General features: G+C 36.7%; 1 protein-coding gene across 1 annotated transcript in view; it reads left to right on the forward strand.

Annotated features, from left to right (window-relative positions):
- Nucleotides 1–25,463, forward strand: part of LOC101692176 (olfactory receptor 6C2-like) — a 30,608-nt gene extending 5,145 nt beyond the window's left edge. Inside the window, exon 2 of the mRNA XM_045073220.1 lies at nt 24,529–25,463. Within this exon, the coding sequence (XP_044929155.1) occupies nt 24,529–25,463 (935 nt within the window). The remainder of the gene's footprint in view (nt 1–24,528) is intronic.
- The last annotated feature ends 357 nt before the right edge of the window (nt 25,464–25,820 follow it).

Here is a 25,820-nt window from a genome sequence, read left to right on the forward strand (position 1 = left end):
CTATTCAGGCTGTCAATTTCTTCCTGATTCGATTTTGGGAGTTTATAGTTTTCCAGGAATGCATCCATTTCATCTAGGTTGCTTAGCTTATTGGCATATAACTGTTGATAATAACTTCTGATGATTGTTTCTACTTCCTTGGTGTTTGTTGTGATCTCTCCCTTTTCATTAATAATTTTATGTATTTGAGTTTTCTTTCTTTTCTTTTGGATTAATGTCACCAATGGTTTATTGATCTTATTGATTCTCTGAAAAAACCATCTTCTAGTTTCATTGATACGTTCTACTGTATCTCTGGTTTCTACCTCATTGATCTCAGCTCTATCCTTGATTATTCCCCTTCTTATTTGTGTAGTTGGTTTGATTTGTTGTTGATTCTCCAGTTCTTTAAGGTGTAGAGACAGCTGCTTTGTTCTGGATTTTTCAATTTTGTTGAGGGAGGCTTGGATGGTTATGTATTTCCCCCTTAGGACCGCCTTTGCTATATCCCATAGGTTTTGGATTGAAGTGGCTTCATTGTCATTGGTTTCCATGAATTTTTTCAGTTCTCCTTGATCTCCTGGTTGATCCAAGCAATCTTAAGCAAGGCGGTCTTTAGTTTCCTGGTGTTTGAGTTCCTTTGGAACTTTTCCTTGTGATTGAGCTCCAGTTTCAAAGCATTGTGATCTGAGAATGTTCAGGGAATAATCTCAGTCTTTTGGTATTGGTTGAGTCCTGATTTGTGACCCTGTATGTGGTCTATTTTGGAGAAAGTTCCATGTGCACTTGAGAAGAATGAGTATTCTGTTGTTTTAGGGTGGAATGTTCTGTATATATCTATGAGGTCCATCTGGTCCAATGTGTCATTCAATGCTCTTGTTTCTTTATTGATTTTCTGCTTTAATGATATAAACCCTTATTTAACTATAACTCTTTTCATTTAAGTGTTAAAATAATACTTCTTTAAGTGGGAATACATAGGATAACTTGGGACCTTAGATCCTTAGCAAAAGTTGGTTTAAGGTGCAGAGTTGAGTTTAAAATGCCCTTTGTGTGAAATTATTGAGAAGCTTCTGGAATTATTTTTTATTTCCAATATTTCAAGTATTCGTTTATAAATACAAGATGGCAGAGGACAAACAGATTGCAAAGACACTTGACAAATCTCAAAGCACTTATGTTTAAACAAATTTAAAAAGCCATTAAAAGTGACATTGTCAAAACCAGTCATAATTACCATAAAATATGTCTTTAATACTTTCTTTCAGGAATATAGTTTTGCTTTAATAGGTATATTAATGCTTTATACAAGTAATCTCAATTATGCTCAATGGTATATGTGAATAAAATTAAGCCACACAATTTATATGAAATACATAAATGAAGACATTTTTAAAACTGCTACAATTAAGCACGAGTTTCATACATTTTTGTTCATTATAACATTAGTTGGTGACTGATAGGACCACATGATGGTTTTATGTTCTTCTCTAAATATCTTTTAATGACTATTTTAATATAGTCAATATCAAGACATCATGTAATCATTCCTGTAAAAAATTTAATACACTTTATTTCATGTGTCTTAACACTGAGCAGATCTACTTTATGCTTCAGTTTTGCCCAATGTGAATTTTTTAGAGTGAAAGTTAGCACCCAGCATATAAAACCAAAAAGAATCGATATCTTATGACCACAGAAAGGACAGATGATGGAAAGTTGAATAATTCCCTCCCAGAAATTTTATAGGTAAAGAATTTTAGTAAGCTCATTAACATATTAAATTAATTGGTAATTCAGAGTAAATATTATTCTTTTTGAAAACTCTGAAACCTCAGAAGGATCTAGAGAACAAATGAGACATTACAGACTTGGGACAGGCATCTGGACAGTTAAGCATTTCTTAAAATGATCTTAGATGATAGTATCAGTCCCAGACTGGAAGACCCTTTCCCAAAGAATCAGTCCAGGTCCTGCCACACCATGTCCCTGAAATCTGGAATTTTAAAAGGCAGAAAGCTTGTCTCATATATAAGCCAATGAGCACTGTGCTACTCCAAGCAGGCAAGTGACCCAGAGACAGTATCAATTCAGTAAACTGAAAAATGTCAGTGATGCAACAGGAAGAATTATTTGCTTCTCTGAAAGTGCTTCTGTGGGAGAAGCAAGCATGGACCCTCTTCTTCAGGAAAAAGGAGTGGGCTGGTGCCATTTTCCTCCTGTGCCCCTTAGCATAAACCAACTTCACTAAGCAACACAGCACCAACACTGGAGACATAACCTGATTAAGCCAAGTCCTGCTGTGCTGCAATCTACTGGTACTGCTCTTCTAAAGCAAGTGTGCCTTAGGACCAGCTTAGTGGGACCCCAGACCAGCACAAACCCTGCACACAGCACATCTACTGACTAGAGTTCTGCAAAGCTTCAGCTCTAGTGGAAATAGCTTCAGGTCTCTTTTAGCAAGCAGACCAGATGACACTCGGTTAAAACTCAACCACACTCTGGCAAAGGTCCAGATACTCCCCACTGGAGGCAAGGAGAAGCACTGCAAAGGATTGACCTGAGGAAAAGAGCTGCCATAACATAGGAGCAGAGTCCACACAGCACACAACCAGAGACACATCCTGGAACACCGGACATGGGCAATATATGACCTCTTCTTCATAAAGCCATTACTATCAGAGCAGGAAGCATCAGAAGTTTTCATAACACCCAGAAGAAGACAGAGACAAAAAGCCAAGATGGAGGAATTTATCTCAAAAGAAAGAACAAGAAAAGGTCATGGCCAGGGAACAAACTGATACAGATGTAAGTAATATGACTGAACCAGAATTTAAAGCAATGATCATAAAGGTATTAATTGTGCCTGAGAAAAGCATAGAAGACTCCAAGGAGGCCCCTATCACAGAGATAGAAAAGCTAAAAATTAGTCAGTCCTAAATGAAAAATGAAATAACTAAGATATGAAACCCACTGGATGTAGTGACTGCAAGGATGGCAGAAGCAGAGAAATGAATAACTGATACATAATTATGGAAAATAATGAAGCTACACAAGAGGCAAAGAAAAATTTAGATCATGAAATCAAGAACTCACTTATATCATCAAAGATAATAACATTCATATCATAGGAGTCCCGGAAGAAGAAAAGAGGGAAAAGGGGACAGAAGTTTTATTTGAGGAAATTATAGCTGAAAATTTCCCTAATCTGGGAGAAGAAACCAACATCAAAATTTAGGAGGTGCAGAGAATTGCCACTAAAATCAACAAAAGAAGGCCCACACCAAGACACACTGTAGTGAAATTTGCAAAATAAGAGGTAAAGAAAAAATCCTTAAAGTAGTAAAACAAAAGAATCCCTAAGTTATAAAGACCAATAAGGTTAGCAGCATATCTCTCCACAGAAACTTGGCAGGCAAGATGAAAGTGGCATGTGTTTTCAAAGTACCTGATGTGGAAAATCTGCAGCCAAGAATATTCAATCCAGCAAGGCTATCATTCAGAATAGAAGGAGAGTTAAAGAGTTTCCCAGACAAACAAAAATTAAAGGAGTTCATGGTGACAAAACTAGCTGTGAAAGAAATATTAAGGGGCACTCTTTGACTGGAAAAGAAAGACCAAAAGTGACAAAAACTAGAAAGGAATAGAGAAAACCACCAGAAACAATGAGTTTGCAGGTAGTAAAATGGCACTAAATTCATATCTATCAATAATTACTCTGAATGTAATTATTCACTGACTAAATGCTTTACTAAATAATTACTCTTAATGAATTATTCCCTGACTAAATGCTCCAATCAAAAGACTTAGGGTGTCTGAATGGATTTAAAAAAAAAAAAAGACTCATCTATATGCTGCCTACAAGAGACTCATTTGAGACCTAGACACATGCAGATTGAAAGTGTGGGGATGAAGAAACATTTATCATGGAAACAGATGTCAAAAGAAAGCCAGAATAACCATAAGGATAGCAGATAAACTAGACATACTTATATCAGATAAATCAAAGTCTGTAAAAAGACACAAAGAAGGGCACTGTATCGTAATAAAGGTGTCTATCCAACAAGAAGATCAAACAATTATAAATACTTATGCCCCGAACTTCAGAGCACCCAAATATATTTTAAAAAATCATCATAATCATAAAGGAATTCCTTGATTATAATACAATAATAGTAGGGGACTTTAATACCCCCAGATGGGCTCAGCAAGAAATCAACAAGGAAACAATGGCTTTGAATGATGCACTGGACCAGATGGACTTAATAGATATATCCACAACACTCCATCCTAAATAAGCAGAAGACACATTCTTTTCAAGTGCACATGGCCATTCTCCAGAATAGATCACATTCTGGGTCACAATTGGGCCTCAACAATCCAAAATACTGAGATAATGCCTCACATATTGACCAACCAGAACACAATGAAACTTGAAGTCACCCACAAAAACAAATTTGGAAAGACTGCAAATAAATGGAGGCTAAAGAACATATTACTAAAGAAAGAATGGGTCAACCAGGAAATTAAAGAAGAAATATCTATGTATGATATACATATTTCAGAGGGGAGGGGGAGGTGGGATGAGTTAGCCTGGTGATGGGTATTAAGAAGGGCACATACTGCAAAAAGCACTGGCTGTTATATGCAAACAATGAATCATGAAACAGTACATAGAAAGAAAGAGAGAGAGAGAGAAAGAGAGAGAGAAGGAGGAAGAGAAGGGAAGGGAAAGGAAAGGAAAAGGAAAGGAAAGGAAAGTATAGCATATATATATATACTATATATATACACATATAATATACACACACACACACACGCACATACATTTTGATTTGTTTCCATATATATATATATGGAATATATATATATACATATATATATATATTTTAAGATTTTATTTATTTGTCAGAGAGAGGGAGAGAGAGCAAGCACAGGCAGACAGAATGGCAGGCAGAGGCAGAGGGAGAAGCAGGCTCCCCGCCGAGCAAGGAGCCCAATGTGGGACTCGATCCCAGGACACTGGGTTCATGACCTGAGCCGAAGGCAGCTGGTTATAACTGAGCCACACAGGCGTCCCTATATATTTCCCTATATATTTCCCTATATATATATATATATATATATATATATATATATATATATTCCATATATTCCATATATTCCATATTATATTCCAACAAATTAAAATGATAGCACATTAGCCCAAAACCCTTGGGAAAAAGAAAAAGTGGTTCTAGGAGGAAAGTATATACCAAATACAGTCCTACTATATGATGCAAGAAAAAACCCAGTAAGCAACAGATCCAAGGAGATTCCCCTTCCTCCCCAGGGAGGAATGGCATGGGAACTCATGGTAGGAATCTACTGGGTTTGAAAATTCCAAACAGAGCCATGTGCCAGAGATACAAAAGCTTGGTCACAGGCCGGGTAAGCATGGACTGTGGCCAGAGACCAGGGAGACAGGAGTGATTGACTGCTTTTGTCTGAGGGCTTACTGAAGAGTGGCACCCTGAGTTCTTAGCTCCTCTGGGGCCAGATTGGGAGGTCACCATTTTCATTCTCATCCTCCAAAGATGTGTTGAAAGCTCTCAGGGAACAAAAACTATCAAGACCAAACCAGAGCAGATGACTAAACCTAGCCCCTGGCAAAGGAGGTACAATTCTGCCCAAGGCAAAAACATTTGTGAATCATTGCAACCCTCCCCCAGAAGATCAGCAAGGGTATCCAGCCAAGACCAAGTTAACCAATCAATGAAAACTCCAAAACTCCAGTGCTAGAGGAATACAGCACATAAAATTCATGGCCATTTCCCATATTTTTTTTTTTTAACATACTATACGATTCTACTTATAGAAGAAACTAGAAGCCAAATTCATACAGACAGAAAGTAGAACAGTGGTACCAAACCCTGCTGGGAGGCAGGGGAGAATGCAGAGTTATTGTTTAATGGGTACAGAGTTTTAGTTTTAGATGATGAAAAAGTTCTAGAGATGGATAGTGGTGATCATTGCACAACAATGTGAATGTACTTAGTGTCGTAAACTGTGAACCTAAAAATTCTCCCATGATTCTTCAGTTTTTCAAAGTTGATTTTTTTTAATGTTCATTTTTTCTTTTCTTATTGCATTTAAATTTTTCTTCTTTCCTTTTTTTAACCAACATTTTATCTTATCAATTCCTTTCTTGAAGTCTTTTTAATTTTCATTTTTATTCACAAACACTTCATTGTATTTAACCCTATTTGTGTGTGTGTGTGTATATATATATATATATGTATTTTTTGTATATATATATGTTTTTCTTCCTTAAAAATTTTGAATACAATTTCTTCTAACAGACAAAAATATACCGTAAATCTATTGTATGACTTTATTCTAGTATTTCAACTGATTACATTCTCTCCCTTTTCAAAATTTTTTTTACTTTCTTTTCTCAATCAACTTCTTATCTTATCAATTCGTTTTTTAAAACTTTTTTCAATTTCCATCTTTATACTCATATTGCATCCCTTCATCATATTTAAACATTTTTGGTATATATATGCATGTATGTATATGTGTGTGTGTATATATATATGTATGTATGCACACACACACACACACACACACACACATATATATACACATACACACACATATACATATATATATATGTTTTACTTCTTTAAAATTTTGGGAGGCAATTTCTTCTAACAGACCAAAATACACCGAAAATCTAGTTGTGTGCCTCTGTTCTATTCACCAGCCTGATCATACTCTATTTTTTCCCCTGGTTTCCTGTCTCTTTTGATTTGTTTAGTGTATAATTTTCTGGGGTTGTTGTTACTCTTTTAGCAGTTTGTTCTCATTCATCTATTCTTCTTTGGATAAAATGACAAAATGAAAAAACTCACCTCAAAAAAAAAAAAAAAAAAAAAAAAGAGAACAAGAGGCAGTACTGACTGCCAGGGACCTAATCAATATGGACATTAGTAAGATGTCATAACTGATGTAAAGATACTAGCTGAACTTGAAAAAAGCATAGAAAATACTGGAGAATCCCGTCTAGAGAAATAGAAGAACTAAAATCTAACCTAGTCAAAATCAAAAAGACTAATAATGAAGAGCAATCATAAAGGCTCTAACTGCTAGGATAAATGAGGCAGAAGAGAGAATGAGTGGTACAGAAGACCAAATAATGGAGAATAAGGAAGCTGAGAAAATGTCAGAGAAAAAGAGAAAATCCTGAAAGCAGCTCAGGACGAGAGATCTATGACAACATACAATGGTAGAAACACGGGATTGGCAGCAGACCTATCCACAGAAACCTGGCAGGCCATAATGACTGGCATGATATACTCAGCACTAAATGAGAGAAAGATACAGCCGAGAGTCCTATATCCAGCTAGGTTGTCATTGAAAATAGAAAAAGAGATAAAAAGATTCCAGGACAAACAAAAACTAAATGAATTTCAAACACCAAACCAGCCCTACAGGAAATATTGAAAGGGGTCCAGTAAGCAAAAAGAGACCCTAAAAGTAACATAAATCAGAAAGGAACAGACAATATACAGTAACAATCACCTTAAAGGCAATACAATGGCACCAAATTTATATCTTTCAATAGTTACTCAATGTAAATGTGCTGAAGGTGCCAATTAAAGACACAGGTATCAGATAAGATAATTTAAAAAGACCCAAAAGATGCTGTCTTCAAGAGACTCATTGTAGACCCAAAGACACCTCTAGATTTAAAGTGAGGAGGTGAAAAATCATTTACCATGTTAATGGGCATCAAAAGAAAGCTGTGGTGGCAATCCTTATATCAAACAAATTAGATTTTAAACAAAAACTATAATAAGAAATGAGGTAGGAAAAGAGAAAGAAAGAAACAAAGAAAGAAAGAAAGAAAGACAAAGCCTAACCCTACATCTAAAGGAGCTGAAGAAAGAACAGCAAAGAAAATCTAAACCCAGCAGAACAGAAATAATAAAGATCAGAGCAGAAATCAATGAAATAGAAACCAAAAGAACAGTAGAACAGATCAACAAAACTAGAAGCTGGTTCTTCGAAATAATTAATGAGGTTTAATAAACTCTTGGCCAGACATCTCAAAAAGGAGAGAGAGGACACAAGTAAATAAAATCATGAATGAAAGAGGAGAGATCACAACCAACACCAAAGAAATACAAACAAGTATAAGAACATATTATGAGCAAATATATGCCAGCAGATTTTATAATCTGGAAGAAATGGATGCATTCCTAGAGACATATAAACTACCACAACTGAACCAGGAAGAAATAGAATACCTGAACAGACCCATCACCAGTATGGATACTGAAGCAGTCACCAAAAATCTCCCAACAAACAAGGGCCCAGGGCCAGACAGCTTCCCAGGGGAATTCTACCAAGCATTTAAAGAATTAATTTCTATTCTCCTAAAACTGTTCCAAGAAATAGAAATAGAAGGAAAACTACCAAACTCATTTTATGTGACCAGCATTACCTTGATCTCCAAACCAGACAAAGACTCCATCAAAAAGGAGAATTACAAACCAGTATCCTTGATGAACACAGATGTAAAAATTCTGACCAAAATACTAGCCCGTAGAATCCAACAGTACATGAAAAGGATTATTCACCACAACCAAGTGGTATTTATTCCTGGTCTGCAAGGTTGGCTTAACATCTGCAAAGCAATTAATGTGATATAATACATTAATAAAGGAAAGAACAAAAACCATATGATACTCCCAATAGATGCAGAAAAAGCATGTGACAAAGTATAGCATCCTTTCTTGATCAAAACTCTTCACAGGGTAGAGTACAAACCTCAATATCATCAAAGCCATCTATGAAGAACCCATAGAGAATATCATTCTCAATGGGAAAGACTGAGAACTTTTCCCCTAAGGTCAGGAACATGGCAGGGATTTCCACTATCACCACTGTTATTCAAAATAGTACTAGAAGTCTTAGCCTCAGCAATCAGGCAACACAAAGAAATAAAAAACATCCAGTTTGGAAAAGAAATCAAACTTCACTTTTTGCAGATGATATGCTACTTTATGTGGAAAACCCAAAAGACTCCACCCCAAAACTTCTAGAACTCATACAGAAATTCAGTAAAGTGTCAGGATATAAAATCAGTGCACAGAAATCAGGTGCATTTCTACATACCAACAATAAGACAGAAGAAAGAGAAATTAAGGAGTCAATTCCATTTACAATGGCACCCAAAGCCACAAGATATCTAGGAATAATTCAACCAATGAGGCAAAAAACCTATACTCAGAAAACTCTAGAATACTCATGAAAGAAATTGATTAAGACACAAGGAAATGGAAAAACGTTCCATGCTCATGGATTGGAAGAACAAACATTGTGAAAACGTCGATGCTACCGAGAACAATCTACACATTTAAAGCAATCCCTATGAAAATACCATCAATTTCTTCAAAGAAATGGAACAAATAATCCTAAAACTTGTATGGAACTACAAAGGACCCCAAATAGCCAAGAAGGATGATGAAAAACAAAACCAGAGTTGGCAGCATCACAATTCTGGACTTCAAGCTCTATTACAAAGATATGATCATCAAGACAGTACAGTACTGGCACAAAAAGAAACACATTGATCAGTGGAACAGAATGGAGAGCCCATAAATGAACCCTTCACTCTGTGGTTAGCTAATCTTTGACAAAGCAGAAAAGAATACCCAATGAAAAGAAAATATTCTCTTTAACAAATTATGTTGGAATGCAGAAGAATGAAACCAGACCATTTCTTTACTTCACACACAAAAATAGTCTCAAATGTATGAAAGAACTCAATGTGAGATATCAAAATCCTTGAGGAGAACACAGACAGCAACCTTTTCAACTTTAGTCACAACAACCTCTTCCTAGAAAAATCACCAAATGCAAGGGAAGCAAAGGCAAAAGTGAACTATTGGGACTTCTTCAAGATAGAAAGCTTTTGCACAGCAAAGGGAACAGTCAACAAATCCAAAAGACAACTGACAGAATGGGAGAAGATATTTGCAAATGACATATCACATAGAGGGCTAGTATCCAAAATCTATAAAGAACTTATCAAACAACACCAAAGAATAAATTTTAATCCAATCAAGAAATAGGCAGAAGATATGAAAAGATATTTCTGCAAAGACCACATCCAAATGGCCAACAGACACATGAAAAAGTGCTCCACATCACTCAGCATCAGGGAAATACAAATCAAAACCTCAATGAGATACTACCTCACCCCAGTTAGAATGTCTAAAATTAACATGTTAGGAAACTAAGATGTTGGTGAGGATGCAGAGAAAGGGGAACCCTCCTACACTCTAGTGAATGCAAGCTGGTCCAGCCACTCTAGAAAAAAGTTGGAGGTTCCTCAAAAAGTTGAAAATAGGGCTATCCCACAACCCAACAATTGCATTACTAGGTATTTGCCACAAAGATACAAGTGTAGCGATCTGAAGGGACACATGCACCCGAATGTTTATAGCAGCCATGTCCACAATAGCCAAACTATTGAAAGAGCCTAGATGTCCATCAACAGATGAATGGATAAAGAAGATATAGTATATATAAACAACAGAATATTATGCAATATCAAAAATGAACTCTTGCCATTTGCAATGATATGGGTGGAATTAGAGGTTATTATCCTAAGCAAAATAAGTCAATCAGGGCGCCTGGGTGGCTCAGTGGGTTAAGCCGCTGCCTTCGGCTCAGGTCGTGATCTCAGGGTCCTGGGATTGAGTCCCGCATCGGGCTCTCTGCTCAGCAAGGAGCCTGCTTCCTCCTCTCTCTGCCTGCCTCTCTGCCTACTTGTGATCTCTCTCTGTAAAATAAATAAATAAAATCTTTAAAAAAAAAATAAGTCAATCAAAGAAAGACCATTATCATATGATCTCACTGATATGAGAAATTTGAGAAACAAGACAGTGGATCATAAGGGAAGGGAAAGAACAATGCAACAAGATGAAATCAGAGAAGGAGAAAAATCATAAGAGACTCTTAATCTGAGGAAATGAACTGAGGGCTGCTGGAATGGAGGGGGTGTGGGAAGGATGGGGTGGCTGTGTGATGGACATTGGGGAAGGTATGTCCTATAGTGAATACTATGAATTGTGTAAGACTGAAGAATCACAGACATGTACCCCTGATATAAATAGTACATTATATGCTAATTTAAAAATTTAGAAACATTAATAGCAGTCCCTAGGTGGCCCAGTCCTTAAGCATCTGCCTTCTGCACAGGTCGTGATCCCAGGGTCCCGGGTTTGAGCTCCACATCAGATTCACTGTTCAGCAGGAAACCTGCTTCTCCCCCTCCCACTCCCCCTGCTTATATTTCCTCTCTTGCTATGTCTCTCCCTGTCAAACAAATAAAAACTTTAAAAATAAATTAATTAAAAATTTAAAAATTAAAAAATCAATAAAACTGACAAACCTTTCCCAGACTCATTAATAAAAAAAAGACTAAAAAAATCACAAATTAAAGAGGAGAAATAACTATCAACACCACAGAAATACAAAGAATTTTAAGAAAATATTATGAAAAAATATTACCAACAAATTGGACAGCCTGGAAGAAATAGATAAATTTCTAGTCATATATAAATTACCAAAAATCAAATAGAAAGATAATGGAAAACTTGAACAGACTGATAACCAACAGAGAAATGAAATCAATAATCAGTAATCTCCCAACAAACCAGAGTCCAGGGCCAGATGGCTTCCCAGGTGAATTCTACTAAACATTCAAAGAATAGTTAATACCTATACTTCTCAAAGTATTCCCAAAAGTAGAAATTGAAAGAAAACATCCAAATTCATTCTTTGAGGCCAGTATTATACTTATATCCAAATCAAAGTTACCACTAAAAAAGGAGAACTATAGGCCAATATCCCTGATGAAAATGGATGTGAAAACTCTCAACAGAACACTAGCAAATCAAAAAACAGTGTACTAATAGAATCATTCAACATGATCAAGTGGGATTTATTCTTGACTTCCAGGGTGGTTCAATACCCATAAATTGATCACTGTGATACAACATATACATAAAAGAAAGGATAAGAACCATATGATCCTTTCAATCAGAAAAATAATCTGATGAAGTACAACACCCATTCATGATAAAAACTCTCAACAAGAGGAGGAGTCAAGATGGCGGAGAAGTAGCAAGCTGAGACTGCTTCAGCTAGCCGGAGATCAGCTAGATAGCTTATCTAAAGATTGCAAACACCTGAAAATCCATCGGCAGATCCAAGAGAAGAAGAACAGCAATTCTGGAAACAGAAAAACAACCACTTTCTGAAAGGTAGGACCGGCTGAGAAGTGAATCCAAAGTGACGGGAAGATAAACCCCGGGGGGAGGGGCCGGCTCCCGGCAAGCGGCGGAGCAACCGCGCACAAAATCAGGACTTTTAAAAGTCTGTTCCGCTGAGGGACATCGCTCCAGAGGCTAAACCGGGGCGAAGCCCACACGGGGTCAGCGTGGCCTCAGCTCCCGCAGGGTCACAGAAGGATCGGGGTGTCTGAGTGTCACAGAGCTTGTGGGTATTGGAACGGGAAAGCCGGCTACAGAGACAGAGCCGACAGTAAGCTCGCAGCTCGGGGTGACCTTGAGCCGATCGCAGGCTCGGTGAGCTCGGAGCGCGGCCGGAGGTCAGGCAGACGGGAGTAACTGTGCCCGGTTCTCTGAGCGCGCACTGAGGAGTGGGGCCCTGGGCTCTCGGCTCCTCCGGCCGGAGACCAGGAGGCCGCCATTTGTATTCCCGTCCTCTGGAACTCTACGGAAAGCGCTCAGGGAACAAAAGCTCCTGAAAGCAAACCCGAGCGGATTACTCACCCCGGCCCCGAGTAAGGGCGGTGTAATTCCGCCTGGGGCAAAGACACTTGAGAATCACTACAACAGGCCCCTCCCCCAGAAGATCAACAAGAAATCCAGCCGAGACCAAGTTCACCTACCAAGGAGGGCGGTTTCAATACGAAGGAGAGCAGCAGAATTCCAGAGGAGGAGAAAGCCAAGCACGGAATTCATGGCTTTTTTCCTGTGATTTTTTTTAGTCTTGCAGTTAATTTAATTTTTTCTTTTTCATTTTTTTTTTCTCGCTTTCAGGTAAAATTTTTTTTAACTGTTACCTTTTTCTTTTTTAACGATTTTTTACTAGTTTATCAAATATATATATTTTTTCTTTTTTACATTTTTCTTAGGTGTTTTCTTTTTCTAAAAATTCTTTTCTTTTCTTTTCTTTTTTTCCTTTTCTTTTTGTTGTTTTTTTCTTTCTTCCTTTTTGAACATCTTTTTATCCCCTTTCTCCCCACTCACGATTTTGGATCTCTTCTAATTTGGTTAAAGCATATTTTCCTGGGGTTGTTGCCACCCTTTTAGTATTTTACTTGCCCCTTCATTTACTCTTATCTGGACAAAATGACAAGACGTAAAAATTCAACACAAAAAAAAGAACAAGAGGCAGTACCGAAGGCTAGGGACCTAATCAATACAGACATCGGTTATATGTCAGATCTAGAGATCAGAATGACAATTCTCAAGGTTCTAGCCGGGCTCGAAAAAGGCATGGAAGATATTAGAGAAACCCTCTCGAGAGATATAAAAGCCCTTTCTGGAGAAATAAAAGAACTAAAATCTAACCAAGGTGAAATCAAAAACGCTATTAATGAGGTGAAATCAAAAATGGAGGCTCTCACTGCTAGGATAAATGAGGCAGAAGAAAGAATTAGTGATATAGAAGACCAAATGACAGAGAATAAAGAAGCTGAGCAAAAGAGGGACAAACAGCTACTGGACCACGAGGGGAGAATTCGAGAGATAAGTGACACCATAAGACGAAACAACATTAGAATAATTGGGATTCCAGAAGAAGAAGAAAGAGAGAGGGGAGCAGAAGGTATACTGGAGAGAATTATTGGGGAGAATTTCCCCAATATGGCAAAGGGAACGAGCATCAAAATTCAGGAGGTTCAGAGAACGCCCCTCAAAATCAATAAGAATAGGCCCACACCCCGTCACCTAATAGTAAAATTTACAAGTCTCAATGACAAAGAGAAAATCCTGAAAGCAGCCCGGGAAAAGAAGTCTGTAACATACAATGGTAAAAATATTAGATTGGCAGCTGACTTATCTACAGATACCTGGCAGGCCAGAAAGAGCTGGCATGATATTTTCAGAGCACTAAATGAGAAAAACATGCAGCCAAGAATACTATACCCAGCTAGGCTGTCATTGAAAATAGAAGGAGAGATTAAAAGCTTCCAGGACAAACAACAACTGAAAGAATTTGCAAATACCAAACCAGCCCTACAGGAAATATTGAAAGGGGTCCTCTAAGCAAAGAGAGAGCCTACAAGTGGTAGATCAGAAAGGAACAGAGACCATATACAGTAACAGTCACCTTACAGGCAATACAATGGCACTAAATTCATATCTCTCAATAGTTACCCTGACTGTGAATGGGCTAAAAGCCCCTGTCAAAAGACACAGGGTATCAGAATGGATAAAAAAACAAAACCCATCTATATGTTGCCTCCAAGAAACTCATTTTAAGCCCGAGGACACCTCCAGATTTAAAGTGAGGGGGTGGAAAAGAATTTACCATGCTAATGGACATCAGAAGAAAGCAGGAGTGGCAATCCTTATATCAGATCAATTAGATTTTAAGCCAAAGACTATAATAAGAGATGAGGAAGGACACTATATCATACTCAAAGGGTCTGTCCAACAAGAAGATTTAACAATTTTAAATATCTATGCCCCCAATGTGGGAGCAGCCAATTATATAAACCAATTAATAACAAAATCAAAGAAACACATAAACAATAAGACAATAATAGTAGGGGACTTTAACACTCCCCTCACTGAAATGGACAGGTCATCCAAGCAAAAGATCAGCAAGGAAATAAAGGCCTTAAACGACACACTGGACCAGATGGACATCACAGATATATTCAGAATATTTCATCCCAAAGCAACAGAATACACATTCTTCTCTAGTGCACATGGAACATTCTCCAGAATAGATCACATCCTCGGTCCTAAATCAGGACTCAACCGGTATCAAAAGATTGGGATCATTCCCTGCATATTTTCAGACCACAATGCTCTAAAGCTAGAACTCAACCACAAAAGGAAGTTTGGAAAGAACCCAAATACATGGAGACTAAACAGTATCCTTCTAAAGAATGACTGGGTCAACCGTGAAATTAAAGAAGAATTGAAAAAAATCATGGAAACAATTGAAATGAAAATACAACGGTTCAAAATCTGTGGGACACAACAAAGGCAGTCCTGAGAGGAAAATATATAGCGGTACAAGCCTTTCTCAAGAAACAAGAAAGGTCTCAGGTACACAACCTAACCCTACACCTAAAGGAGCTGGAGAAAGAACAAGAAAGAAACCCTAAGCCCAGCAGGAGAAGAGAAATCATAAAGATCAGAGCAGAAATCAATGAAATAGAAACCAAAAAAACAATAGAACAAATCAACGAAAGTAGGAGCTGGTTCTTTGAAAGAATTAATAAAATTGATAAACCCCTGGCCCGACTTAGCAAAAAGAAAAGAGAAAGGACCCAAATAAATAAAATCATGAATGAAAGAGGAGAGATCACAACTAACACCAAAGAAATACAAACAATTATAAGAACATACTATGAGCAACTCTACGCCAATAAATTTGACAATCTGGAAGAAATGGATGCATTCCTAGAAACATATAAACTACCACAAATGAACCAGGAAGAAATAGAAAGCCTGAACAGACCCATAACCAGTAAGGAGATTGAAACAGTCATTAAAAATCTCCAAACAAACAAAAGCCCAGGGCCAGACAGCTTCCCGGGGGAATTCTACCAAACATTTAAAGAAGAACTAATTCCTATTCTCCTGAAACTCTTCCAAAAAATAGAAATGGAAGGAAAACTTCCAAACTCATTTCATGAGGCCAGCATCACCTTGATCCCAAAACCAGACAAGGATCCCATCAAAAACGAGAGCTACATACCAATATCCTTGATGAACACAGATGCGAAAATACTCAACAAAATACTAGCCAATAGGATTCAACAGTACATTAAAAAGATTATTCACCACGACCAAGTGGGATTTATTCCAGGGCTGCAAGGTTGGTTCAACATCCACAAATCTGTCAATGTGATACAACACATCAATAAAAGAAAGAACAAGAACCATATGATACTCTCAATAGATGCTGAAAAAGCATTTGACAAAGTACAACATCCCTTCCTGATCAAACCTCTTCAAACTGTAGGGATAGAGGGCACATACCTCAATATCATCAAAGCCATCTATGAAAAACCCACCGCAAATATCATTCTCAATGGAGAAAAACTGAAAGCTTTTCCGCTAAGGTCAGGAACACGGCAGGGATGTCCATTATCACCACTGCTATTCAACATCGTACTAGAGGTCCTAGCCTCAGCAATCAGACAACAAAAGGAAATTAAAGGCATCCAAATCGGCAAAGAAGAAGTCAAATTATCACTCTTCGCAGATGATATGATACTATATGTGGAAAACCCAAAAGACTCCACTCCAAAACTGCTAGAACTTATACAGGAATTCAGTAAAGTGTCAGGATAGAAAATCAATGCACAGAAATCAGTTGCATTTCTCTACACCAACAGCAAGACAGAAGAAAGAGATATTAAGGAGTCAATCCCATTTACAATTGCATCCAAAACCATAAGATACCTAGGAATAAACCTAACCAAAGAGACACAGAATCTATACTCAGAAAACTATAAAGGACTCATGAAAGAAATTGAGGAAGACACAAAGAAATGGAAAAATGTTCCATGCTCCTGGATTGGAAGAATAAATATTGTGAAAATGTCTATGCTACCTAAAGCAATCTACACATTTAATGCAATCCCTATCAAAGTACCATCCATCTTTTTCAAAGAAATGGAACAAATAATGCTAAAATTTATATGGAACCAGAAAAGACCTTGAATAGCCAAAGGGATATTGAAAAAGAAAGCCAACGTTGGTGGCATCACAATTCCGGACTTCAGGCTCTATTACAAAGCTGTCATCATCAAGACAGCATGGTACTGGCACAAAAACAGACACATAGATCAATGGAACAGAATAGAGAGCCCAGAAATAGACCCTCAACTCTATGGTCAACTCATCTTCGACAAAGCAGGAAAGAATGTCCAATGGAAAAAAGACAGCCTTTTCAATAAATGGTGCTGGGAAAATTGGACAGCCACATGCAGAAAAATGAAATTGGACCATTTCCTTACACCACACACAAAAATAGACTCAAAATGGATGAAGGACCTCAATGTATGAAAGGAATCCATCAAAATCCTTGAGGAGAACACGGGCAGCAACCTCTTCGACCTCTGCCGCAGCAACATCTTCCTAGGAACAACGCAAAAGGCAAGGGAAGCAAGGGAAAAAATGAACTACTGGGATTTCATCAAGATCAAAAGCTTTTGCACAGCAAAGGAAACAGTTAACAAAATCAAAAGACAACTGACAGAATGGGAGAAGATATTTGCAAACGACATATCAGATAAAGGACTAGTGTCCAGAATCTATAAAGAACTTAGCAAACTCAACACCCAAAGAACAAATAATCCAATCAAGAAATGGGCAGAGGACATGAACAGACATTTCTGCAAAGAAGACATCCAGATGGCCAACAGACACATGAAAAAGTGCTCCATATCACTCGGCATCAGGGAAATACAAATCAAAACCATAATGAGATATCACCTCACACCAGTCAGAATGGCTAAAATCAACAAGTCAGGAAATGACAGATGCTGGCGAGGATGCGGAGAAAGGGGAACCCTCCTACACTGTTGGTGGGAATGCAAGCTGGTGCAGCCACTCTGGAAAACAGCATGGAGGTTCCTCAAAATGTTGAAAATAGAACTGCCCTATGACCTAGCAATTGCACTATTGGGTATTTATCCTAAAGATACAAATGTAGTGATCCAAAGGGGCACATGCACCCGAATGTTTATAGCAGCAATGTCCACAATAGCCAAACTATGGAAAGAACCTAGATGTCCATCAACAGATGAATGGATCAAGAAGATGTGGTATATATACACAATGGAATACTATGCAGCCATCAAAAGAAATGAAATCTTGCCATTTGCAACAACATGGATGGAACTAGAGCGTGTCATGCTTAGCGAAATAAGTCAAGCAGAGAAAGACAACTATCATATGATCTCCCTGATATGAGGAAGTGGTGATGCAACATGGAGGCTTAAGTGGGTAGAAGAAGAATAAATGAAACAAGATGGGATTGGGAGGTAGACAAACCATAAGTGACTCTTAATCTCACAAAACAAACTGAGGGTTGCCGGGGGGAGGGGTTTTGGGAGAAGGGGGTGGGATTTTGGACATTGGGGAGGGTATGTGATTTGGTGAGTGCTGTGAAGTGTGTAAACCTGGTGATTCACAGACCTGTACCCCTGGGGATAAAAATATATGTTTATAAAAAATAAAAAATTAAAAAAAATAAAAACTCTCAACAAAGTTGGGAGAGAGAAAGCAAACCTCAACATAATAAAGGCCATATATGAAAACCCCAAACTATATGTCATCCTCAATGGAGAGAAAACTGAGCATTTTTTCTCTATGGTCAAAAGCAAAAACCAGAATGTCTAAAATGTTATTTCCTTGTAGAAAAAATAAATTTTAAGGGATTTGACTCACTGGAGATATTTGATACACACATCAGTGCAGATGGGTCAATAACTGTTGACGCCTTTTTTTTTTTTTTTTTAAATCAGGCTACTCATGTCTTTTTTTTTTTTTAATTTAATTTAATTTTTTCAGTGTTCCAAGATACATTGTTCATGCACTACTTGTTCACTCTTTTCATCTTTAGTATCTATACCAATACCAAACATATCATGGGTTCTCAATAAATATGTTTTGAATTAATTCATAGAAATAGGAAGAACAAACAGAAATGACCTGGCCCACAACATCACACTTACCAATCAATATATATTTATACCAAGATGCACCCGTGCCTGCATCAGAGTGCCATATTATTAGCAATGTTGTTGTTAGGGAACAATGAGCTAATTATAAACACAAATACTCCTTGAACTACACTAAATTGAAAATACACCTGAATTAGAGTGGTTAACCAGGACATTCACTTAATATCCCAGGATCACAGAAGATAAGTGTTAGTGATCAGAAAGAAAGGAGAGTTTGGGAATCTGGGACTGTACTCTGAGTTAGAATGCCACAAGGAAGCACTGAGTACTTTAAGGAATTTTCTCAGTTTGGTTCAGAGGGTTCAATTCCTAAATGATCCTGTTTAAAAGAGTGCCCAGTTATCAGTTAATTATTTCTCCCCTTGACCATAGATCAGTGCTACTTTTCCACAGAGATGCCTACAATCCAAGGTAATTTCCTATCTATAGGACTCTGACATTTTTTTATGTTACTGTCTTGATAGAATTAACATGCTTCAATTCACCAGACTTTAGAAAAACACACTTCTATGTTTCTTGTTGGGTCCAGACTGCTAGAAATTAGTGAAACCATTCATATAATAAACTAATCAATTTTTCCCAAAGATAACCTTTTCGTTCTTGTACTGGAGGGGGGAAAAGGGACATAGACTCTTTATTTACAAAAGGAAATAGCTGCCCATATAATTAATAACCTAATGAAAGTTGAGAAAGAAATCTGAAATACCTATTGCCTCATGTCCAAAATTGCAGGGTCAATGAACTCAGCCCTTAGTATTTCTTTACAGAGCATTGAACAGGTTATCAGAGGCACCAGAATTCACAAGCTCTATAAAAAACTAAGGAAAGGGGTGCCTGGCTGGCTCAGTCAGTTAAGTGTTCTACCCTTGATTTTGGCTCAGGTCATGATCTCAGTGTGATGAGTCTGAGTCCCTCCTCAACTCTAGCTGAGCATGGAGGCTGCTTGAGATTCTCTCTCCCTTTCCTTTTACCCCTCCCTCCATGCTCACACACATGCCTGCCCTCTCATTCTCTCACTCTCTCTTTCTCTCAATAACGTTCAAAATAAAATTTGTCAACACTGACAAGCTGATCATAAGAACTATCATAAGAATAGTCATACATCAAAAGCTAATGATGTACTATATGGTAACTAACATAACATAATAAGTAATAATAATAATAATAATAAAGAATAGTCATAGACTACAGTGGGAATATTAAGAAGAAAAGCTACTTCTATCTTAAAGGATTATGCATAGATTCCTAGTGAAATGTATACCTAAACCAAAACTTTGAAAGAGGGATAGGGAAGGAAGAGCGTGCAAGTATAAAAATCACTAAAGACAAAAGGATCAGCATATAGGAATTTCCACAGATAATTTTAAGTGTGTCCTTTTATGGGAACTGCTAGTAAATAACTGAACCAAATTGAATGAGGAGATGTGAAACCAGCAGACTGACTTCGTAGACTGTACTCTTTGTCACTATAAAATACTATCTTTCTTTTTATTGTACTATAATTAACAGTGTTATATTAGTTTCAGGTGTACAATATAATGATTCAACAATTTGATACAGTACTCAGTGTTCATCAAGGTAAGTATATACTCTTAATCCCTTTATCTAGTTCACCCAGGCTCCACCCATCTCCCCTCTGGTTACAACCAGTCTGGCTCCTCTATTTAAGAATCTGTTTTCTCATTTGTCTCTTTTTTTCTTTGTTCATTCACTTGTTTCTTAAATTCCACAGATGAGTGAAATCATATGGTATTTGTCTTTCCGTAACTGACTTGTTTCATTTAGCATTATATTCTGCAGATCCATCCATGCTGCTGCAGATGGAAACATTTCACTCTTTTTTAAGCCTGAGTAATATTCTGTTATATATCATAGTGGTATATGCCTACTAGGATGGTAAGATAGTAGCCAGTGTAAGTATACTAGGAAAATAGAATAAGAAATTCGGTCAACTATATGAATTGATACTGGAAATATTAGAAAGATCTCCATATGTTCACTAAGAAACTTAAATTTTATAATGAAGGCAAAAGGGAGTGATGGAAAGGATTAAAACTATTGCTTGGGTTACAAAAATTCATTTACGAACTCTGAAAACAATACATAAAAGTTTATTTTTTAATTCAACTTAGTATCAGTGTCTTCCCTCTCTAACTAATTCCACCATCTATCTATCACATTTTCATGAGCCATTACCATATATCTATTGCCACCCTCAACCCAGCTTTGCCTTAATTCTTGTACATTTGCACACTTCTGATATTAAGAGGTAAAGAAATATCAGCATCCATCACAGTTGGCATTACCAGAATATGCATCATCTTTTCAGGTCCTCAAATATCTATTTTGTCTCTACTACTTTGGGATCGACCTCTTGTTTCCCTTCCCATATTACTCTTATGGTCTAGTAGTTCTCTGTATAAGTTTTAAGACACTCTTATTATTTATGCAGCAAATTGCAATACAGGAAAATGTATGAAATATCAAGTGTTCCATTTTAGTTTCCTTGTTATCATTAGGCATGAGAACAACCTTCTTCAAATTCTATACCAGTCTTGAAAATGGAAAAACTATGTGACTTTCTAAAGCCCTTTTAACCTGTGTTCAAAGAACAACTAGTTACTTCCTATTATTTTCCTCCTTAGATCTCTACAAGAAAAAAACAAAAACAAAAACAAAAACTTGCTGAAGTGTATCTCATGTTCTTTCCTTCTGTTATTCTGGCTCTGTATCACTGGAAGATAGCAAAGGGCCCCAAACATAGAGATCTCATGCAGAACCATCAAATTCTCTAACTATCCCCCAACTTTCTTATCCCCTGCTAAACAAATTTCACAAATTCTCTAAAAATGAAAAACCTTGTCCTTAGTCACTACTCTGAAAGAAATATTTATTGCCTGAAAATATTCCATTAATCTAAATGCTTGATGCACTTGAAACTTAAAATCCATAAATATATTCCTTCTTCTACTCTTCTCAATTATGTAAAGCCAAAATGAATTAACTTTCATGCAACCGAGAAATGAATCAAGAGTTTTAAGGAAACATCTGGTATGGGATGAATGTCAGTTAATAACAGTTCAGAAACATTTTTTCACAAAACATAAGTGAGAATTAATCATATCTGGGTTTTTCAAAAAAATGATTCTGATTGCACTGATTTTTAAAATATTAAAGGGAGAAGCAAAGACTTATGTTAAAGTGTATGTTAATACACTTTTGCAATATTTTAGTTATGAGATAAAGACACCCACAGTAAAATTAGTATTTTGAGTGAGAGAGTAAAAGAAACAAATTAAGAAGAAAACCAAAATGGCAAGACCAAGTGTTAAACTGATAATGGGGAAAAAGAAAAAGGAACAATAAAGAATATCCTTATGTGAGACTTAAGATTGATAAGAAAGGATATACAAATCTGAGAGGCATATTTAAATCTTGAAATATGAAATATCTACAGGACTCTCAATAAGAATAAGATAACAAAATAAGGATACTAAATGTAGTTAATAATAATGAGTGTTTACCGTATTCTAAATGCAGCTGTATATATCTTATCTATATTATCTGAATTTCTCAGTATAACCCTAAGATGTAAACATCATTTTACCTAAATTTTGCACATTAAGCAAATTGCTCAAAGCCACTCCAAAAGGAAAAAGGGAAAGTGTAAACTCAAACCCTCTAAATCAGATCTAGATGTTAATAGGCTGAATGTTGAAATCAGAACCCTGAAAGATGTACTATTCCCTGGCAATATAAATTTGGGGATTATCAGCCTATCTGAAATCAACTTACTTGTAAGAATTACCTCATTTATAAGAGAAAGTGAAAGAAAGGATTTTCTAGAGAAGATATTTCAGATGAATAAATAGCCATAGGGATTGGGGGAAAAAATCATGGAAGAGAATGAAAAAGAATAGACAAAGCAGTAGGAAGAAGTTCAAGGAAATGTGAAATAGTGGGAATAAAGCTGTAAAGAGTTTCTTAAATTAGCAGTTTATAGTCTCATATGCCACAGAGTTTGAGTTAAGTGAAAACTGAATTTTGTTTAATGAGTGAAACAAAAGGGAGGCTAGTGGTGACCTTGGCTAGAGTAGTTTAAATGTTGCAATACTCAGATGAATTGATGTACAAATGGTTAGTAGGACAAAGAAGACAATCGCCATGCAGGTGAACTTTAAGTGAAAATGTATGTAAGCATAATTAAGAAATGGTTAAAACCTCTTAAAGCTAATATTGCTAAATGTCATTTGTAATAAGGTGGTTGATGGTGTTTCAAACTGAAACAAGACTCGCCAAAAACAAACAAAAACAACCAGGGATATGTATGGTTCTTCAACTCTAAACATACTTCTAACATTCCCTTACTTCTTTGTAATAAATTCTGAATCCAACACATTGCTATGCGATATCCAAGGAATGCTATGTCGTTCTCAAATGTGTTTAGAAAAAAAAAACAAAAAACAATGGAAATTCAGTTTAGAATTTTAATATCAACAATCTGCTCTTAAGGAGAACCCTTTGACATGAAAAAAGGGGGAAAAGTTCTCAAGATCAAGATAATACAAAATAGTAGCAGTTAGAGTATGTTGGGACTTTTACTATTAAAGAAATCTAGAAGAAAGTACAGAATGAGACATTACAATCCCAAACCTCAGCTTCCAACCTGGGGAGAAATTCTTCTTAGCACAAGGATATCCCAGGAAACATCAAAATATATCACATAGATATTCTATTCTGAAAGTAGAAAGAAAATACAGCCAAAGGTAAATATTACAATGTTAAATGTGTACCTTTGAAGTAAAATTTCTATGGTGAAAACCTGAAGAAAAAAATGGACTGTTAAAACATTCAAATGAATCTTTAAGAAAATATAGCCAATAAAAATGTCTTTTTTCCAATAAAAGTGTCAAAAACACACTTCCAAGAAGATGATCTAAATAAGCTGACACTGGGTAAACTATGCAGTAAGGATTCATTGTCTGTTTAACAAGTAACACACATGTAAACTTTAATATTGGGATATTCTTGCCAAAGACCATTGTTAGTTAGTTTTTTTGTTTTGTTTTGTTTTGTTCTGTTGTTTTTTTTTTTTTTTTTTTTTTTTTTTTTTTTTTTTTTTTTTTTTAATCGTCTCTACGGGAAGAATGTCTGCAGATAGAAAATTTGGGGAGGGCAGAATTGTTGATTCAAAAGCAATTTATGGAGGGAGGATTTTTTTTTAATGATGTTTATAAGATGATACGTTGAACTGACACCAAGTATAGCTAGTTGTAGATTTATTAGAAGCAGCAGCAGAAAATAAATACGTGATTAAAATGTGAAGTCACTTCGTGTGACCCCAAGAGGTATTCAAACATTGTCATTGTCATTGTTATGTGCTCACTTTTCAACTAACCAGTTGTATAGGAATCACTCTCAGAGTTATTTCTCTTAAAGTTAGACATTGGCCAGGACTTTGGAGTTCTTCATGTAGCCTTCTTTATTGTTTCAAGCAGATTGGGCAAAAAACAGTAGTCAAGGATGAGGAAACCAAACAGCACTACCAACTTTCATCTTGCTGGGACTGACAGAGGACCCTCGACTGAAAATTTTGCTCTTTATCTTTCTGTTTCTTTCCTACATCCTGAGTATATCTGGAAACCTAACCATCATCACCATCACTCTGATTGATTCCCACCTTAAAACACCAATGTATTTTTTCCTCCAAAATTTCTCCTTCTTAGAAATTTCATTCACAACTTCTTGTGTCCCCAGATTCTTATATAACATATCATCTGGGGACAAGTCTATTACCTATAATGCTTGTGTCAGTCAACTATTGTTTACAGACCTCTTTGCAGTAACAGATTTTTTTCTCCTGGCCACCATGTCCTATGACCACTATGTAGTCATCTGCAAACCCCTGCATTACCTGACCATCATGAGCAATAAAGTCTGCAAGAACTTCATCCTCTTCTGTTGGGTAGCAGCACTGATGATCATTCTCCCACCAATTAGTCTAGGTTTGGGCCTGGAATTCTGTGATTCAAACATCATTGATCATTTTTGTTGTGATGCATCTCCTCTCCTGAAGATCTCTTGCTCAGACACATGGTTGATAGAACAGATGGTTATCGTCTGTGCTGTGTTGACCTTCATCATCACCCTCATGTGTATAGTTCTTTCCTACATTTATATCATTGGGACCATTCTAAGATTTCCCTCTGCCCAGCAAAGAAAAAAGGCCTTTTCCACTTGTTCTTCCCACATGATTGTTGTTTCCATTATTTATGGCAGCTGCATCTTCATTTATGTCAAACCTTCAGCCAAAGATGAAGTAGCTATTAATAAAGGGATTTCACTTCTTATTACTTCTGTCTCACCAATGTTGAATCCCTTTATTTACACACTGAGAAACAAGCAAGTGAAGCAAGCTTTCCATGACTCAATTAAAAAGATTGCATTCCTCTCAAAGATGTAAAGGAGAAATGAGTCTATGAATCCAGCTGAAAGGAAGGACAAAGAGGCTTCTAAAACAGTTCGTCTGTATATCATTTATTCTCTAGTCATACGGACACTCTCACTTTCTTTTTAAACAGCTCACTGTGAGCACTATTCCACATTTTTACTCTCCGCTAAAACCAAACTCTGTGCCTATTTGCTCTTAGTGTCTGACAGAAATTGATAATTGATGTTCGCCAAACATGTTGGATGTTATCCTGGAAACACAATAGACTACTTTTTTTTTTTTGCCATATTTCTACACTGCCAGGTGTGACTATGTACCCTCTGTTATAGTTAAAAGAATGTCTGTAGAAGTGATGTGCACCATTTTTAA

This window comes from Mustela putorius, unplaced genomic scaffold (genome assembly GCF_011764305.1).
Source record: "Mustela putorius furo isolate JIRA1106 unplaced genomic scaffold, ASM1176430v1.1 tig00537227_pilon_pilon_pilon, whole genome shotgun sequence".
NCBI lineage: Eukaryota > Metazoa > Chordata > Mammalia > Carnivora > Mustelidae > Mustela > Mustela putorius.